General features: G+C 42.6%; 1 protein-coding gene across 3 annotated transcripts in view; it reads right to left on the bottom strand.

Moving 5' to 3' along the window:
* MBD2 (methyl-CpG binding domain protein 2) overlaps positions 1 to 21,101 on the bottom strand; it is a 61,064-nt gene that overhangs the window by 28,302 nt on the left and 11,661 nt on the right. For all 3 annotated transcript variants that reach the window (XM_072992922.2, XM_078384131.1, XM_072992921.2), the window contains exons 2-3: positions 3,293 to 3,452; positions 219 to 356 (exon numbers count right to left, since the gene is read on the bottom strand). In XM_072992922.2, the coding sequence (XP_072849023.2) occupies positions 219 to 356; positions 3,293 to 3,452 (298 nt within the window). The remainder of the gene's footprint in view (positions 1 to 218; positions 357 to 3,292; positions 3,453 to 21,101) is intronic.

Raw genomic sequence — 21,101 nt, 5'->3', positions numbered from 1 at the left:
CACTAAAGGAAGTCTCAAACAGAGTAAGCCCATTTAAATCAATAGAACTTACAAAGGAGTTGACTCACCAAATTCCCATTCATTCAATGGGCTTACTCTAGTGACTATGCTAAGTAACAGATTTGGTCACTATTGCTCCCACAAAGCTCTTAACAGGTGGTTTTGCATTGCTATCTTTCTGGAACATATCACCAGCCCTACCCCATCAACTTAGTTACCTGTCTGGGCTGTTCAATCACTCGCTGTGGATCAGACTTCACTTTATTGCTAGGGTGGTTGGTAACTTTGGTTACAGGCTGTTTAAAAATAGACGCTGTTTGTCTGATTGGCAGTGTCGTATTTAGATCTGGTTTACCCTATTCAAAATAAAGGAAGAAAAAAGAAACAAAGGAAAGAGTTATTTACGCACTAGAAACATATACAGGAAGTTGCTTTAATCCAATCCCCACACAGCTGAATACTACCTATCTTTTAAATAAGAATTCAATCCAGAGAAGATTTTTTTGGGGGGGGCAAAGTTATTGAGTAGTCTGCAACACAGAATATTTCCACTGAGGGTTATTGCTTGTGAGATGCCATCAAGAGATACAGAACTTTTACTTTACTGTACAGTACATTGTGGCTGAAATTTTGCTGCTTAGTGTAGTAAGTTGCACTAGAACAGGCTCATTAATTAGTGGGGATCTGGTGAGTCAACTCCTCTGTAAGTTCCACTGATTCAGATGGGTCTACTTCAACTTACCTTAGCATTATAAGTTACAGCTAATGTAAGCCCATTTGAATCAATGGAACCTACGGAGGAGTTGACTCACTAAATCTCTATATTAATTTAAGAGGCCAAGTCTAGTATGTCTTACTAGGCTAAGCAATAGGATTTTGGCCATTTAAAAATGTGGGCGGGACCTTTTCAGAGCCATTTTGGATTCTGTATTTGTTACACCTTTACAACAAAAGAAAAAGAACTCTTACTCCTGGAAGAGTGAATGCCATAAAGGAGCTCATTTTGGCTGGAGCCTCATGAATTTTGCTTGGCATTCTGTAGCCTTTGGGGAGCTCTCTAGGTCTCAGGTGAGAATGACCAGGTGAAGATAAGCTGCTGAAGAACTAGCCAAGTAGCTCCTTAGCATCTTGGGGTTCACCTGAGAGATGAAAGTTCTACATGCGGTTGTTTCATACAATGAGCCACTGAAGACAGATGTGTTCCTCTGGATCCACAAGCACTGTGGGACTGACTCTGCCTACTGAGCTAGTTGTCAGATCCCGTTGGAGAGAAAAGCATATCACAAAATGTCCTCTGCCATCGGAGCCTTTATTACACAACAAAGTCTTTCTGAGCTCAACATCACTCTTAAATTCTTTGACCTCCCTTTGGAACCAGTCTCTGTTTTTTCCAGTTCTGATTCTTGCTTTTTTGTACTTTAGTTCTAAGTACTGGCTTTCTCCCACAGATCCTAGTTCTTAGCCTCCAGTTCACCTAACTGTTTCCCAAGCCTGAGTGGGAACAAGGGACTTGTGTCATCTAGACTGACAGTTCCTGGGATCTACATCAAACATAAACATTTTGGTTGTTGTGGGTTTTTCAGGCTCTTTGGCCGTGTTCTGAAGGTTCTTCTTCCTAATGTTAGTCTCTGTGGCCGGCATCTTCAGAGGACTGGAATGGTACTCTGTCCATGCTCCGTCTTTGACAATACATAAACATTTTGTCTGAACCGATCTGTTGCCTGCCCATGTTATACAGCAGTGGTTCCCAAGTTTGGGTAATCTAGTGTTCTTGGACTACAACTCCCAGAAACCCCAGCCAGCACAGCTAGTGGTGAAGGCTTCTGGGAGTTGTAGTCTGAGAACACCTGGGCTACCCAAGTTTGGGAATCACTGTTATATAGGAATGAATGGATTTTCCATCTACACAGTCTCCAGACTGCTACCCGACTCAGTGTCAGGAATGTAACAAAGTTATCCTCTACATCATTAAGAAAACAGCATCATCAACCCAAACCAGTGACCAGAGTCTACAAAGACACAACACAGATTGCACTTAATTCACTTCCGAACAGCACAGAAAATACTACTTTAATGTGGAAACTACACACACAAGTCTTCCTCCCACCATCCATTTTTGCTTGGGCACAGCAACGGCAACATTACACAAACACACAATCTCTTGGCATCTTCAGTCACAGAGCGAAACATTGCCTCAAAATGTGTCAGCCCTACTCACTGTTTGTGACACATATATAAAACACTGGCACATGTAAACAGCAATGAAGCACAGACACCCATTTTTAAAAAATTATTTCAAGGTTTCGATTGCAGACTTGATCCTGTTTACATTGTTTTTTTTAAAAAAATCTTTAAAATGCATACGGACCACAATTGTATTCCATATTTATATCAATGTAACTCCAATACTGTAGTGCAAATTTCAATGACAAATTGCTTACAAATAACTGGTTTTTTTCTTCTAGTCACATGTCAAATCATGTGACTACTATGTGGGTGAAAAGAAGCAGCATTAACTTTTTATCTGGTCACCACTGACCTTTCTGCTAGCAGGCATAACTAAAGGATTTGGCCATACATAGATGCTCATTCTCTTTTTCTCTCAATCACATCCATACAATGGGGTCTCTACTTAAGAACGTCTCTACTTAAGAACAATCCAACTTAAGAACAGCTCCATTTGCTAAATTTTGCTTCTACTTGAGAACAGAAATCCAAGATAAGAACAGGAAAAAAAACCTTTCCTGCTCTTTTTCTAACCTTCGGTCATCTTAGGTTAAAAAAAAAATTCTCCCCCTAGTGGGAGAGTACGTATTAACCAGCTTTGCATTAGTTCCTATGGGAACTAATGCTTCAATGTACGAATGCACCTCTACATAACAAAAAAACAGCCAGAACGGATTAATTGGTTTTCAGTCCATTCCTATGGGAAATTTTGCTTCAACTTAAGAATATTTCAACTTAAGAACACCATTCCAAAATGGATTAAGTTCTTAAGTAGAGGTTCCACTGTAGTTTCTATGGACGGAAAAGAGCAGATACGGATTAAATGGTTTTCAATGCATTCCTATGGGAAATGCAGATTCAACATAAGAACTTTTCAACTTGAGAACCACCTTCCAATACGGATTAAGTTCTTAAGTAGAGACCCCACTGTATCTGCTTTGATCAAGATAAATGCAGAGATCTCAAAAGAGCTGCTAAGAATGGTGAACACATACATGCTTACTCTTTATTATAGGTTAAGAAGTTCTGGAATCAACTAGTTTGGATGGTACATTAGCGAACAAACCTTATTTTGACTGAGAGAATCATTCCTTAATCTCTGTTTGTTCTTCTGTAATTTACTGGGCATCATCTTCCCCGTCCTGAAGTCAAAACTGCTGAGGTCAACAGTGTTCCCCAAGTATCTTGCCAATTGGGGCTTGCTTCGGAACTTCTTTCCACTTGGACTACAGAGGTAAAGAAAAAAAAGAGAAGAACACTGTATTTATTACATAAATAAAGGGCACGATTCCAAGTACTGATTGTGACCTACAAAGCCTAAAGTAGTTTGGGTCCAGACTATCTGGAGGACCACATCTCCCACCAGGAACATTCCTTGATTTTAGGATCTTTGGCAGAAGATTTTCTCCTCGTCCCACCACCCTCACAAGCAATGTTGGTGAGGAAGAGTCTTTCTGGTGATTGTTCCCAGGCTATGGAACTCTCTTCCACAATAAACCAGGCTGGCCCTCTCACTGTTATCTTTCTCCCACCTGTTGGGTGCCTTTCTGTTCAGGCAGACATTTGGCATCTCGCTGGTTGCTGAAGAAGGAGTTCTCAATTAGGGCTGCTTTTTTAATTTTCACTTTTAAAGAGGTGTTTTAAAATTGTCACAAAGAATTGCTTCAATACAACAGTACTACAATTTGCTCAATTTTCTAATCAGTTTCTTTTTAGCTACACCATTCTTTAACTATTTTATAAGCTTCCTTGTGTCCCTGATTGGGAGAAATCAATCAAGTGTCATCAAATCGATTCTGACTTATGGTGACCCTTTCTTGGGTTTTCTGGGTAGAGAATACACAGAACTGGTTCACCCTTCTCTTCTGCTGGGGGCATCCTGGGACTATGCAGCTTGCCCAAGGCCACACCGGCTGGCTCTACTTGTAGAGATACAGTGGGGATTCAAACTCCCAAATTCTGGCTCTGCAGCCAGATATCTAAACCACTGAGCTGTCCATCCAGCAATGGGAGACAGGTGGGATATAAAATAAATAATAAGGCAATGTGAGCCCTCCCCAGATGTTTTAAAGCAGTGGTCCCCAACCTTGGGCCTCCAGATGTTCTTGGACTTCAACTCCCAGAAATCCTGGCCAGCAGAGGTGGTGGTGAGGGCTTCTGGGAGTTGTAGTCCAAGAACATCTGGAGGCCCAAGGTTGGGGACCACTGTTTTAAAGGACATTCAACAGAAGCATCTCAGGAGAGAGATAACAAACCCCCTCATGCATATTGTTTACTAACTACTACCCTTAAGGACTCCAGTCAAATGCAGCTAAATCTAAATAAGGGAGGTTGCACATGATATTATCATCTCCTCACTTTAATGTATCAAATGTATTTTGGGAGCAACCATCAAGAGCTGTGACCTACCTCAGTTATGGTTCCCCACCATTTCATTGCCCATTCTTTGAAAGTGAGGGGACAAGTGGTGATCTATCACCGGCCCTCAAATCAATTTCACCTGGTCCTAGAAGCCTTGCCAATTTTTTTCCATACTTTGATAAGACTGGTTGCTGTAGACATAGTATATCTTGACTTCAGCAAAGCTTTTGACGAAGTGGTCCATGATCTCCTGATTAGAAAGCTAACTAGGTGCGGGCCAGATAGATCAAATGTCAGATGGATATACAGTTGGCTACAGAATCGTACTCAGATGGTGATGATTAATGGGTACAAGTGGGGTACCCCAAGGCTCAGTCCTGGGCCAGATGTTCTTCAATATTTTTATTAATGACTTGAATGAGGGAGTGCAGGGAATGCTTGTCAAATTTGCAGATTATATCAATTTGGGCGGAATAGTTAATACCCTAGAACACTGATTCTTAACCATGGGTTACTCAGGAGTTTTGGACTGCAACTCCCAGAAGCCTTCACCACCAACTGTGCTGGCTGGGGTTTCTGGGAGTTGCAGTTCAAAAACATCTGAGTAACAAAGGTTAAGAACAACTGCCCTAGAAGACAGAAACAAAATTCAAAATGATCTTGATAGGATGGAGCATTGGGCCGAAAGCAAGAGAATGAAATTCAACAGGGAGAAGTGCAAAGTACTGCACCTCGGGAAATGGAAACCAATTGCACAGTTACAAGATGGGAGATACCTGGCTCAGCAAAACTATGAGTGAGAAGGATCTTGGAATGGTCATAGATCACAAACTAAATATGAGCCAACAGTGTGATGTGGCTACAAAAAAGGCTAATGCTATTTTAGAATGCTTTAATAGATGTATAGTTACCAAACCACACAAGGTGCTGGTCACCCTCTATTCAGCACTGGTTAGGGCTCACCTTGAGTATTGTGTCCAGTTCTGGATACCACACTTCAAGAAGGATGCTAACAAATTGGAACAAGTTCAGAGGATGGCAACAAGGATGGTCAGGGGACTGGAAACCAAGCCTTAAGAGGAAAGGCTGAAAGAATCCGGCATATTTAGCCTTGAAAAAAGAAGACTGAGGGGTGATATGTTAGCATTTTTCAAATATCTGAAAGGCTGTCCTACAGAGGAGGGCAAGATCTATTCTCAATCATCCCAGAGTGCAGGACACACAACAATGGACTCAAGGTAAAATAGGCCAGATTTCAGCTGAATATCCAGAAAAACATCCTAACTGTTAGAGCAGTACGACAGTGGAACCAGTTACCTTGGGAGTTGGTGAGTGCTCCAACACTGGAGGCATTCAAGAACAACTTAGATAATCACCTGGGAGATATAAATAATAGAAAAGTGAAGTTGGAAAATATGCTTTGATTGTATTCCTGTGTTGAACAGGGGGCTGGACTTGATGGTCTTATAGGCCCCTTCCAACTTCTCTTTTCTATGATTCTATGATTCTATGATTCTATAAACTTTCACTTGAAAAGAGAGAACAATGTATCTTCTTAACTGTGTCTTGGGTAACTAACTGCATTTATTAGATGACTAGAATCCTACAGATGTTTTGATAAGGTTTACGTAACTTTCTATGGCTAATTGTGCCTAATTGATAAGTTGCTAGCGCAAGTCTCAGTCTCTTGTTATGTGTTGTTAGGTTGGAACTGACTTATCGTGACTCTTATAGGGTTTTCAATGTAAGTGAAATATTGTATCTGATAAAACATCCAGCTGTGCACCCAAGATGTCTCCTGGCACCTCATCAATTAGCTGCAATTACCTGCAGCACATGATGCAGACCTTACTAGAACACCAATAGGATTCCAGCTGATTTTTTTCCAAACTTTTGATTTCCGAAGATGGAGACTTGTATCAGAAAAGATTTTGGTGACATGAGAATGTAAGATGGAATAAATACAATGAGGGAGAAGAAAAAGAAGGATGGAAGAGTGTTGAGATAGGGAAGCCCTGCCCTCAAATAGTTATGAGAGACAGTATCACAAACCCCCATATCAATGGCCACATGGTTTTTGAAGACGAAACACCAAAATTGTATATCTTAGTTACGATCATCTGCAGGGAGTACTTCTAAGCACATATACTTTTCAAAGACTTTGAACCCTGATAGTACAGGCCAGCCATTCTCAAGCTTTGGGGGGGGGGCATGGTCATAAACACACCATGGAAGAAAAATAAGCCAAATTAGGATTGTCTAAATCACATAAAAACGTTGTAAGGTGGTGTGTGAAGAACTGTTTCCAGTCTATGGCTCTCTTCAAATGTGTCAGAATCCCCCCCAGGGAGGGCATACGGGCCCTGTTAAAGAAGCTGGATAAGCTTCCATTTAGTTGCAGGTTGAGGGACAGAATCAGAGTACACATTTCATTTGCATACACAACCCATCAGGATGGATTTAATTTAAACTGTGATTCAAATCAATAAAATAGATTTTTTTTTAAAATTCAAATCATGATTTTGACTGAAATTACTTTGATTTTTTAAAAAAATCATTGATTTTTCTTTTAATTCACCCTGCAGGCCATGCTGTTTCCAGGTCACTTTTCAAAGGAGATTTGTTCATCATCAAAATCTCCTCCACAAAAAAAATAACCATAATACCGTTTGTTGCTTAGATACCACCCCATATTCTTCAAAGCACTCACTAGTGGTTTACAATTTAATTATGCCGGCTACATGTTGCCCCCTCCTCAGCAAGCTGGGTACTCAATTTACTGACTTCAGAAATGGATGGAAGGCTGAATGACCCTTGACCAGGCTACCTGGGATTGAACCCAGGCCATGAGCAGAGTTTTGGCTGCAGTACTGCAGTTTAACCACTGCGCCACGAGGCTACACATGTGCTTGTGCACGGACCAGCTTATGTTCAGCCAGTTCATGGGCACTCGATGACCAGCAATCAGTGGGGCAAACTGCCACTGTTAAACATGCAGCGTTGATGGAATGCACCACCAGGGAAGACCATCTGTGGCACAAGAACCAGAGCAGTCCATTCACCCAGGAGATCAATGTTGAGCAAGAAGCACATACGTGAGAACCGTGCTCACCCTCTCCCACAATGTGGAGCCAGGGAGCAATGAGAAGCAGCAACTCATGCCAGCTGACTACAGAAATGCTTTGATATTTATCTTCATGAACAGGCCACTATGTCTCTGCAGCTCAGCTGAACCATGGGCTTGAAAGAGGTGCAGCCATATCCCAATGAACAAAGAGACACTGCTGGTTTAAAACAGGATTCAGAGGCTTGCTCTTAGATGTGACTACCCAGAGACTGAGGCTGATCGCTTATTCTCTCTGCAGCACAGCTTTGAAGCTTTGACAAAGCTGCGCACAGAGAGTCTGGCTGCAGCGGCGAGCAGGGTGGCGTGATTCTTAGGCTCACACAGAAGAGTCAGAATGAAAGTGGCCGTCTCTTAAAATAGACATTTCGAAATTAAACTGTACAAGCAAGTTCCTGACATCTCTCTTCAAATATATAAGCAGCCATACTCCTTTCTCACCCAACCACCCCTCATTTCTTCTTCTGAATAAGCCACAATTGCTCCTGGAGATTTTAGCATATGAGCAAAGTCCGAAAGGCCAATTTTACATACACCTAAGTGCCCAAACAATTCATTTCCCACCACTGATTCATCTTTTTCCCCCTCTGAATGACAGATTTCCATGCCGTGAGAGAGAGAGAGAGAGAGAGAGAGAGAGAGAGAGAGAGAGAGAGAGAGAGAGAGAGTACTCCCAGTGTTGTAGGCATTTAAAAGGATTCTTAAGCAGGGGTGGGTGGGTGGGTTAAAAGCTTATATTACAAAACAAAACATTGTTTTGTGGTTGTAATATGTGCAAGCAGAACGCCACTATGAAACACCCGTGCATTTTCCTTCTGCCCGCTTTGTTGCTTAGTGTCACATTCCATGACTTCCAGAAGCTGCATAGTGTCAACAACACCAATAGGCTTCAGTGGATTCTGCTTTCCACACAACAGATTTTAAGACTGCAACGTATTCCTAACACAAACCCACCGGCAGCCATGTTAACCATAAAGGGTAGGAGGGGCAAAATATATAAGAACACGGCAATATTTTTATTAGGCCAACTCAAGAGATCATGCAAAATGTGTAGGCTGTCAACATCAATTAATTGCTTCATCAAGGAATATGAAGAAGAGGAGGGAAAGGCTGAGATGCTGTTGAAGCCATGAAGCCTCAAGGCCAGAGTCCCAAAGTGAAATGGAGGCTGGAGGAAGTAGTACAGTATTTCCTTTTCAAGTTATACACTCCCAGACAGGTAACATAACTCTCTCTCTTCCTTAATAAGCCATAAAGTTGGTACAATTAACGTCACCCTCTCTTGTGCGCATTTTCCTACCAAAAAGCCATGTACAAGGGAACTTACCAATATACTACACTGCCAGGCTGCTATATGGCAATGCAACTTCCCAGAACAAAAACTGTATCTGTCACAGCTGTATAACATCTGGGAATCTGTGTTAAGGAGCTTGTAGACCTACAGATGTACTCAGACCACAACTCTCACCATTCTTGTTCACTGACCACTACAACTAGGACTGTTGGGAAGTAAATCCAGCCTCATCCAGAGGGCCACATAATGCCCACATACTGCACCGACATGGATCTCAACATGCTCCCGGCAAGCCTCTTTTTTTCAAAAGAGATATTCCATGTGTTGCCCCTATTGTTTCACACGCTCACCTCCCACTAGACACGCAACTGGACTGCACATAACAAATTCAGAAATATGAGAACGGTGAGCTGGGGGAAAGGAGCTGAAACTATCAAGTAAAGTTCAGAACAGCTGGATAAAACATCCCATCACAAAAGAGGAAGAAAGGACTTTCCACCTTTTGCATAAAAAAGCTTTCTTTCATTTTATTCACCTTGGTAACACTGGTAATTCAAAAGAAGATTTCAAGAGAAGTCTCCATTCAATATGGTTACCAGCCTGACTGAGAAATACACTTCATCCCATCCTCAATGGTCTCCCCATCTGTCAAGAAGACCTTCCTGTAGCAGGGAAACTTGTGGTTGTTAAGAGATTTTCACAAATCATGATTAATATATTTTAACTGCTGCTATTATGCCTTTCTGGGTGTTGCTTGCTAATCTGTTTCATCTTTTTTGGTCATGGGTGGAAAAAATATCACCCCATGAAGAACCAGTGAAGCCTCACAAAAAGCTAGTTCTTCTCCATCCTCATTCTAAGTCTCAATATTTTACTGTTTCATTATCTTTTCACTGTATTTTTGACTTTCTATACATTGTATTTTGTTTCCCTTCATTAGCCACTTTGAGCTTTCTGGAAAGGGATAGTGTTTCTCAACAAAGAAAATTCCTCCATCAAATACCTAATAAACCCTCTTGAAAAGAAAAATCATTTGGATGGGCTCAAAATTAAAAATCAACCATCATTAACAAATTTGTTTAGTCATTACGTCGTGTCAGACTCTTCATGACCCATGGACCAGAGCACTCCAGGCCCTCCTGTCTTCCACTGCCTCCTGGAGTTGGGTCAAATTCATGCTGGTAGCTTCAATGACGCTGTCCAACCATCTCATACTCTATCATCTCCTTCTCCTCTTGCCTTCACCCTTTCCCAACATCAGGGTCTTTTCCAGGAAGTCTTCTCTTCTCATGAGATGGCCAAAGTAAAGGCTAAAATCAAGTGCTCTGATTATCACAGCGAGACTCTCCAGTACTCCACATATTGTGAACATTCTCCCGAGCTACCATACCTTCTCCAGCCCAGTGCCCTCCGGCATATGTTGGACTTCTACTTCCATAATCCCCCAACAGGGGATTCTTGGACTTGAGGTCCAACATGTCTGGAGGTTACCAGGATAAGGAAAGCGGCCTTGCCTCTTTCAGTAGATCCCCACCCACTCTTTAAGGGACACCTTGATTAGCTTTGGTAGGTCAGTCGAAACATCTGTGGTTCCCAGGGCTCTGGTCCCTCCCACAAGGGCAGTCTTGTCCTGGATTCTACCTTATCCATAAAACACAAAGTGAGGTCAGGAGGATGTCCTGTGTTGTACTCTGCAATTCCTAACGTGGAGCTGAAGAGAGAAAGAAGGATTCATGTCCAGTGTGGAAACAAACATCTGTCCTTTCTAGCTTGCTACTGGAGTGCACTGTGTGCCTGCTGGACCTCCAGCTATCTGACCATCATGCTGGGCTTTGGGAGATCATCCCAGCACTTGTTTTATACTTGGAAGGAGGCTTCATCACTACTTTGCCAGACATTGGCTTAGCAGAACCATAGATCTGTAGAGTTCTAATGAAAGCCAGTGTGGTGTAGTGGGCGCAGTGTAACACTAGAGTCCAGGAGACCAGGGTTCAAATTTCTGCTCATTATCAAACTTTATGGGGTTGAAGTTGGTGGGAAGCAGCAGTAATAAACCACTCCTTGAAGACCTCACATAACCTTGAAAACCTACAAGGGTCATCATAAGTTGGAAGGAACATGGCGGCACATAACAATAACAAGAGTTGTAAGGGATTGCATGAGTCATCTAGGACAGTGGTTCCCAACCTTGGATGACCCAGATGTTCTTGGGCTGCAATTCCCAGGAGCCTTCACCACCAGCTGTGCTGGCTAGGGTTTCTGGGAGCTGCAGTCTAAGAACAGCAGGGTTGGGAACCATCGATCTAGGACAACCAACCCTCAATGCAGGAAATCCACAACTAAAGTATTCCTGACAAATGGCCATCCAACTTCTATTTAAATATCTCAAACGAAGGAGACTCCACCATTTTACTGTTGAACAATCCTGACAAGCAGGGAGCTTGTGTTTAGTTGGAACTGCCACTCTTGTGACTTGAGTGGATTGTTTCAGGTCCTGTCCTCTGAGGACTAGCCAACAAACATACTTCACCTTCTACATGGCAGCCCTTCATACACTTCCTATTACAAATTATACTGTGGCCCAACAAGCACGCATCTCCTTGAGGGAGGAAGAATTGCAGCAGCGTTACAGTGGAAGAGGGTCACACAGTGTCACCTCTGCAGAAGCTCCTCTGTTCCAACAGCATTGTGTTTCAATTTCGCGATGCGTCCAAAGGAGTAACAAGATGCATATGTCTCTCCTTCAAAGAGCCGATGCTGGCAGACCTGACTCTTCCCTTCTATGCTTTATCCTCACGAAAACCCTGTGAAGTAGATGAGGCTGACGGAGCATCCATGATCACCCAGTTAGGTTTCACGGTAGAATTCCGATCTCCCAGGTCTCAAGGCAACAATTTAATTGCTACTATGTGAGATGGGCAGGACGTTGCATTACAGGAAAAAGGACTGCCTCCAATGGGGCAGAAGCACACACAAAATTACACCTTTAGTAGTGCTATTGATCCCACACAAACCCAAAGGCAAATGAGAGGAGAAATATGAAAATCAAATATGATATAAATAGACTCTTTGCCTGAAGCATTTCTTCTTCTTCTTCCACCACTGTTAATACTCTAGCTGCCATTTATTCCAGGCTTATGAAGGTGGCCGCCCATCACACCAAATGTACAAAGCCACACCTTCTTTTATTGCTTGTACGAGATGGCAGGATAGAGGACCACAATGAGAGAGGATGGGACGACAAGAAAGAAAGAAAGATTTCAGATGGCCTCTTGTTGCTGGCGCTGGAAGATATACCTTGAAACCTCGCTTCTCTTCATTTCCTCACTGCAAAAATTTTAAATACGTTGTTTCCAAGACCAGAATGTAGTACGTACAATCTTTTCAGCCAAGGATACACAATGTGCTCTCCAAGTAGCATAGCTCCACTCTGTGCCTCCCTTAGTCATGCATACTTTATTTATTATTTCAAGTTTTTTTAAAAAAATACACCCTTCTTCCAGAGAACTCTGGGCAGGAGACATGAAGTGCCTCTCCCCATCCTATTTTTCTTCTTCTTCTTCATAAACCTATTCCAGCTGGCTGTTACAGAAATCGAGGGGAGACACAGACATTTGGAAAAGACACCCTTTTTGAAACACAACTTCCAGAACTCTACACCCAGCATCCAGATAAACGAACAAGCAAAACCTAAACTTGGCAAATTCTGATTTATGGCATGCAGAGCATGGACCGAGACCCCATGAGAGCAGCAAAATATGCCATCCCAGCCCTACAGAGGAGGCTGGAACATGTCTGTGGAGCAAAGATGGATAAGATCCAGCGTGCTTTCTCCTGCTGCTTCTACTTCCCTGCCAACTGCGCAGGTATCTTTTGCCCTAGTTGTGTCCCACCCTTCATCTTTCTTCCCTGATAGTGTTCTCTCCAGATTTGGGGAGGGGGACTGTGCACTGTGAGTGTCTTGGAAGGAACATCTTCTTGCTGTGGTGACCATGCCTGCCTCGCTTGGACTCTACTTCTGGGCCCAACAGACACTAGGAGTAAAGAATAAAAGAAAAATAAGGGGAACCCTTTGGGGGGGGCTACAGATGAAGAGGACTGTGGCTCCCACAATTCCTTATTACTGGGTTGTGCTAGTTGGAGAGTGGTGGAAACGGTCAGCCACAGCACTCCAAAGGCTGGGGTTAAGTCAGTGCAACTTCCACACTGTTGTCATCACTTTGTTTCTAATTCTGTACTTCCCCCTTAGTGTTGCCACTCTCTGGGCGTTTACAATATGCAATAAAAACATAACAACACTACATAATGAATACCAAAAAATGCAATAAAATATTAATAAACCCTATCATTAGCAGAAACTACCTTTAAATAACAATAAACAACTTAGAAGCCATTTGAACATTTCAGCACCAATTGATAGAAGGCAGTTGATATAACTCACCCTTAATTAGCTTCCTAAAATAGAGAGGGAACCTCTGTTATGATGCTTGTGGGATGAGTAGCTATTTTTTGGAAGAGACTTTCCACCAGGTATCCGGATCCTAAACTGCTAAGGGCTTACAGAGTGGACGACGCCAGCATTTGTCTTCTTTAATGGGTAGAGCACAGGAGTTCTTCCTGGTGCCTCTTCCCATATAAAACAGGAGAATGCTTCCTACTGAGCCAGACCATTGTTTTGTTTAGACCATCATCATCAACTCTGGCAGCAGCTCTCCAGGATTTGATCAGTTCCTTATCCCAAACATGCTGGATGGGTGTGTGTGTGTGTGATCTAGTGCAGTGGTTATCAAATGCCATTTCTGCATTTCTGAATAACAGTCACTTGAGCCTGCCAATTTAGTTTTTAGTTTAGGCATCCTTCAGTCTCGAAAGACTATGGTAACATGCTCTGTATAGAGGATGTGGAACAGTGTCTAGTGTGGCTGAGAAGGCCAATTCGAGAGTGACAATCTCTTCCACATTGAAGACAAATACAGTCTGTACCCCGTCCAGCTCCCTGATTTTGCTGCTTTCGGGACTTTCTCTTTGCCTCAGCCTGCTGGACAAGGATCTCTTCAAATTGGGAGAGGCCGTGATGTAACGCCTGCCTCCAGGCTGAACGCTCAGATGTCAGGGTTTCCCATCTGTTGAGGTCCATTCCTAAGGCCTTCAGATCCCGCTTGCAGATGTCCTTGTATCGCAGCTGTGGTCTCCCTCTGGGGTGATTTCCCTGCACTCATTCTCCATACAGGAGATCCTTTGGAATCCGACCATCAGCCATTCTCACGACGTGCCCAAGCCAACGTAGACGTCGCTGTTTCAGTAATGTATGCATGCTGAATATTCCAGCTCGTTCTAGGACTACTCTGTTTGGAACTTTGTCCTGCCAGGTGATGCCGAAAATCCGTCGGAGGCAACGCATATGGAAGGTGTTCAGCTTCCTCTCCTGCCGTGCACAAAGGGTCCAGGACTCACTGCAGTACAGGAGTGTGCTCAGGACACAGGCTCTACAGACCTGGATCTTGGTATATGTCTTCAGCTTCTTATTGAGCCATACTCTCTTTGTGACTCTAGAGAACATGGTAGCTGCTTTGCCTGCCAATACTGGCTTCAGTATGTTAAGGTCATACCTTTTAAAACAGAACAGGAACCTGAATCTTCCATATATCACCTTCCCTTCCCTTTCTTTTTTCATCTGGTCTCTTAGATTTTTAAACCTGTGTTTTCGTACAGTTCCCATAACATGTAGACTTCTGCATATTCCAAACAGAGAGGACACTTAAATCAGCAGTCCAAAATCACCCACTAAGATTAACGGAAAATAACATACAAATCCAGCACAGACTAAGACAGCTAACATTCCTAGCTGAGTTTTTTCCTGTTCTGACAAATGGCATTTCTCTTTGTTATCCACCACTGTATTTCCATTTGGCTATAAAGTTCCATCAGATTTATTAGCTACATCTGCGGTGTGCGTAGGAGAGCAGCCTTTCTAAAAGGTCAAAGTGCACCAGTTTGTTGATTTGTTTGAAATGCGGAGCCAAAGGAGAGCTTTGTGGATACCGTACCAGAAAGATGAACAAGGGGGTCCTAGATCAAATCAAGCCTGAACTATCTCTGGAGGCCAAAATGTTGAAACCGAGGCTGTCTTACATTTAGCACATCATGAGAAAGCAGCATTCTCTGGGAAAGACAATGATGCGGGGAAAGGTGGAAGGCGGCAGGAAAGGAGGAAGAACAAATATGAGATGGACAGACTCTCCCTAAAGGAAGCCACGGCCTTGAATTCACAAGTGAGAGCAGGGGAGCTGAGGATTTTGAGATTGCTTATTCAGAAGGTCCCCGTTAAGTCAGAGGTGGCTTGACAGCACATGAAAAAGGCAATTTATTTTTATAAATAAAACAATGTAGAAGGTTTTAGAACTAGAGGATCAAATCTCCACTTCATGTACACTTGGGTGCTCTTTGCTTCTTCCACAGAAAAGAGCTGTTTTACAAACAATGAACAGGCATACACCCGTCAGTGTACACCTTGGATTCTTAATTGTGGGGTTCCTCAGGGCTCGATTATCTCCCCAATGCTGTTTAATATCTACATGAGGCCGCTGGGTGGGGTCATCAGGGGGTGTGGGGCTTCATGTCATCAATATGCTGATGACACCCAGCTCTACATCTCCTTTTTTCCTTCAACAGTGGATGTCATTTCATCCCTTCAGCGCTGTCTGGAGGCCGAATTGAGATGGATGCAGATGAATGGTCTGAGGCTGAACCCAGACAAGACAGAGGTCCTGAGAATGGGTGGCCCAGACATAGGTGGTTTGGGAAACTCCCTCACTTTTGGGCTGGGTGGGGACTATCACCATGAAGACTGAGGTCTGCAGCTTGGGGGTACACTTGGATCCAGCACTCACCATGGAAACCCAGGGAGCATCAGTGGTCCGCACCGCCTAGTTCCATCTACGGCGGATTGCCCAGCTGTGTCCCTATCTTGATGTTGGAGTGCTCACCACTCTGGTCCATGTGCTTGTAGTCTCGAGGTTAGACCACTGTAATACGCTCTACTTGGGGCTACCTTTGAAATTGATGCGGAAGCTTCAAATGGTGCAGAATGCGGTGGCCAGACTTCTTAATGGGGTGAGAAAACATCAACATATCTCCCCCACTCTCGCTGCCTTGCATTGGCTGCCCATGTGTTTCCACATTGATTTCAAAGTGATTATGATGACATATAAAGCCCTAATGGTTTAGGACCTTGATATCTAGTGGAACGCCTCCTCCCACCTAGATCTATCACTCACTCTAGCCAGGAGGGGTGGCTGAGGGACCTAATGCCAAGGGAGGCCTGAAGAGAAAGAAGAAGAAAGCAGCCTTCTTGGCAGTGGCCCCTCATCTCTGGAACAACCTCTCCCCAGAAATTTGTCCCTCCCTTGGGTTGGCTCTTAAAAATACCCACCTGGCTCCCTCGCTGGGTGTTTTTAAGAGCCAACTCAAGACCTAGCTCTTCAGGCAAGCTTTCTCTCCTGTCAATACTTAATTTATTCTGCCATCTTTAACTGTATTAATGTTGTTGTTTTATTTTATTCTTAGTATTGTTAGTCGCCCAGAGAAGACTTCGGTTTAGGTGGGCAGGAAATAAAAGCAAATAAATAAATAAATAAATAAATAAATAAATAAATAAATAAATAAATAAATAAATAAATAAATAAATAAATAAATAAATAAATAAATAAATAAATAAGCAAGCAAGCCAAGGCAATGGCAATACTCTTTCAATGGGTTTGTGCAGTGTAATTGAAACGGAAGGCAAAATGGGCCTACTCAAAGGGAACAGAAAGGAGTACACTGGGGAGGGGGGTAGATAGCTCTATTTCCCCCACCCACATGTCCACCCTCCCACCAGGGCTGCTTTCAAATGCTGCCTTTGCAAGAGGAAAGTGCAACCCTATACTCAAAAGCAACGGATTTGTTCAGTCAGGAGGAACCAAGCCTGAAAGGGAAACTTTGTCAAGCAGAACAGAGCTTGGAGCCCTCCTCAGCCACTGCCAAATCCCATTACCTAGCAGTCAAAACACACACTCCCTGCCATGTCACCGGCTCCTATTTCCTTTCACTGCAAAAAGCGCAAAACACACACATCACACTCAAGCAGCAAACATACTCTATTTGCATCACGTGTTTCAAGAGCAGCACCGGTACCACTTCAGGCCACTAGCCTTCAGCTGGGATGAGGATGACCAGGATCCAGAGAGAAAAACTAATAATAATGGTGGTGGTGGTGACGATCATGTGCTATCAAGTCGATTGTGACCTATGGCAACCCTTTTCAAGGTTTTCCAGGTACAGAATACTCAGAACTGCTTTACCATTCCCTTCTTCTGGGGCATCCTGAGACGGTGCAGTTTGCCCAAGGCTACTCAGGCTGGCTCTACTCACAGGAAGCAGAGTGGAGAACTCCCAACCTTTGGCTCTGCAGCCAAACATCTTAAACCAATGAGAGAAAAACAAAGCACCTGAAAAGCAAAGTACGCCACCATATTTTGGAAGCTAAGTCAAGCCCAAGTACAGTCATACTTGGCCGGGTGACCAACTGGGAAAGAATCCTGCCTGAATCCCAAGAGAGAAGCTGCCAGTCAATATTGGCCTGGCCTGGGCCAGCGATCTGACTCAGCATTAGACCACTTCCTGACTTCCTAAGAAAAAAGCAATCAAGTGCAAACAGGATAGATACTTTTACAGTTCTATGAGAACAGTTCTCGTAACAATTCAATAGAAAGTAAGATGATTAAGTATGTACATTTTGGGAAATTTACTGCTTTGGATTATAACGTCCAGAATTCCTAGCCAGGAGTGAGAGCTGTAGTCCAGAAGAGTAACTTTGCAAAACTCTGGATTTGTGTTGCCCCTGAATTTGCATCTGAATTCAAAAGGACAAAGCCATTCAGGCTGGTGTAGGACAGTGACTAAGCAACTGTGTTTCTCTAGGTAGCCTTTAGTAAAGTGCTCTCTCTCGCTCTCTCTCAACCTCAGCCTTCCTCATCTGCAAAATGGGAGATAACAATAATCTTTGGCAGTTTTGCTGTGCAAATATGTTTCTCCTTCCCTCCTGTTTTGGACAAAATAGAAACACTCCCTTCAGTCTGAAAAAGGAGAGAGATATTACTGTAAACTTACTAAACTTGCATACTCCAGTTAAAACAGGGGAGTGTGTATGTGCCTCGTTATGCTCTCTCACAAGCATTTAAATATAAATAGACATGGTTTATAAGATCAGAGCCTTCACTTCGATACAGTCATATCTCGAGAAGGATATACAGCATTCAAAACAAGCACCAAGCCACCTGGTTTGCCTTTCATTTCATAATTGCTTTTTCACTGAGAAACAAGAATAGCCAAGAATTGGCAGTGCTTCTTGGAAGTAGCCCACGTAGCTATCCTGACTGTATTATTCAGAAACAGAAGTCACTAAATTAAATGGACCTTGTCCCCTAGTAGTTGTGTTTAGGATTGTAGTTCAGGACCCTGCAAGGCAACTAAGAAGTCAGATCCACTCAGTTTCATGAGACTTAATCCTCTATGCAGCTCTGAAGCCTTACAATGAAATGCTGTATGCACCTACTCAAAAGTAATTTCCACTGAGTACAATGGGACAGATTTCCAGGCAAGAGTGTACATGGTTGCACGGATAACACACTGAGGATTTAAGAGTCTTCCTGTAGAAATCTATCTATCTATCTATCTATCTATCTATCTATCTATCTATCTATCTATCTATCTATCTATCTATCTATCTATCTATCTATCTATCTATCTATCTATCTATCTATCTATCTATCTATCTATCTATCTATCTATCTTTCTTTCTTTCTTTCTTTCTTTCTTTCTTTCTTTCTTTCTTTCTTTCTTTCTTTCTTTCTTTCTTTCTTTTGTACACCACACCGATTAGCGATAAACACTACTCTGGGTGGTTTACATCCAGAGTGAAACAAATGTAAAATAAAGCGAAATGTAGCAAGAGACAACCACCATCCATAACCAATAAAGCAAATATCAAATAAATTCTTTTGTAACTACATTACTAAATTGCTTTTCCTTTTACAACCCCAGAATCCTACAGCCAAGATCCATCTTGTTGGTTGTGAGATCCTGGGAGCTGCAATCTGAAAAATATAACACTTCCAACCTCTGGATCAGAGTAAAACGTCCAGTCTTGTGCATAGGAGGAGTTGAAAACAGTGGTGCCTTACTCCACATTCTTGACTATACCCATTAGAGGAAAACAGAACATGTTCCGCCATATATATATAAACTTTGCTTACTATGCCTAAGCACAGAATTCTGAATTTCTCTGAACAGAATTTGGATTGCTTTAGATGCAAGGTTTTAATGCACTGTAGAGGCCAAACAATCCAGGTTTTGATTGATAAGTTAAATATAAGCTAAAGCAGTCACTTCAAAATCAATGAGGGTGTTCTAAAAGCAGGTGGTGTGTCGCAGCCAGAATTCCCTCCTCACCCCTGGGCAACATTATTCATTTCTACCTGATGGGAAGTTCCAGCATTGCAGACCTTTGCAAAATCTGAGGCATGTACACACAGACTTCTTAAAACATGGAAGAACTGGTAAGGTTAATGAAGTGTAGATCCTGTCTCCAAAGCCAGATAGAACTGTGGGTGTCATTTGAGAAGAACAATGTCAATGCCACCCATTGGACTACTTCTGAGTAGCAAAGGTGGGTATTTGTTCAATGATGTGGCATTTTCTATATATTTACTTGACAATGAAGAAATTGAAATAGCTAAAGATTTTGTAGACCTTGGTTCAATCACCAATCCAAACGGAGAGTGCGACCAAGAAAGCAGCAGAAGACTGAGATGAGGAAGGGACAATGAATGAAGGAACTAGAAAAGATAATCAAGTGTAAGGACGCATCTCTGGAGACTGAAGACCAAGATCATTCACCCTCTCCTATTTCCAGTCTCATTTATGGGTGTGAAAGCTGACACTTAAGAAAGCTGACCTGGGGGTGGGGGATAAATTCATTTGAAATAGGATGATGGAGGAAAACTTTGTGGATACCCCAATCTGCCAGAAAGATAAACAAATGGGTTCCTAGATCAAATCATGTCCGAACTATCTATAGAGGCAAAAATGATGAAATGGGGGCTGCCTTACTTTGGGCACACCATGAGAAGACAGAATAATGCTGGCAAAAACTGAAGACGGCAGGAAAAGAGGAAGACCAAATGCAAGATAGACTGACTCCCTAAAGGAAGTCACAGACTTGGGTTTATAAGAGCTGAGCAGGGCAGTTGAGGACAGGAAATTCTGAAGATCACTCATTCATAGGGTCGGTTGGAGATGACTTGATGGCACATAACAAAGACAGTATTTTACTCAACCATTCCTTCTGACAGGTCAATTAATTACACTCCTCTCTCATAAACACACACACTCATACCAACACATTCTTCCCCATTACTCTCTGTTCTCTCTCTCTTTCACGGATGCAAAAGTTTTTTTCAGCCATTAATCAAATAGAACTTTCACTGCCTAATATGCCAGCAAACAGTTTCAGCATTATGAGAATCATATATGCACAATACGGACATCTATCCAGGAAGTTTGGTGCAGTTGTATTCCAAACCTGCATCTTCAGAGTTGTCAGATCACTGTGTTTAATAAGCCAACAACCTGGCTTTGTAAATTGTTTAAAAAAAACAGTTTCACTGCTAAAGGCTGGGAAATTTTATTTGCCTCGCTGCTTCTTTGCCCAAGGGTTCCAAATGAAGCCAATCACACCCACGCAAGTGATGAAATCCCACATGATTTTAATGGGAAAAAATTACACAGCACACTTCTGAAAGAAAGGATTTCAAGATGCACATGGCAATAAATTGCAACACATTAATTGGATCAAGTCCGGTTTTATGGAGAGAACTTACATAAGATTTTCTACATAACTGGAAAGTCTTTGAAAGTCTTTCTCCGGTTCACCTGCCTTCTCCCCGTTTCCAAGACTTGATAAAGAGGTAAAATTACCAAACATCTAATAAAAAAAACAGGATAAGAAAACAGAAATGGGGGACTTGCCCTTGGCCTACACACTTGTAATGAACT

The sequence above is a fragment of the Pogona vitticeps genome, chromosome 2, assembly GCF_051106095.1.
Source record: "Pogona vitticeps strain Pit_001003342236 chromosome 2, PviZW2.1, whole genome shotgun sequence".
NCBI classification, from domain to species: domain Eukaryota; kingdom Metazoa; phylum Chordata; class Lepidosauria; order Squamata; family Agamidae; genus Pogona; species Pogona vitticeps.
The sequence above is the reverse complement of the archived record's forward strand: the minus strand, read 5'-3'. Positions and strand labels throughout refer to the sequence as shown.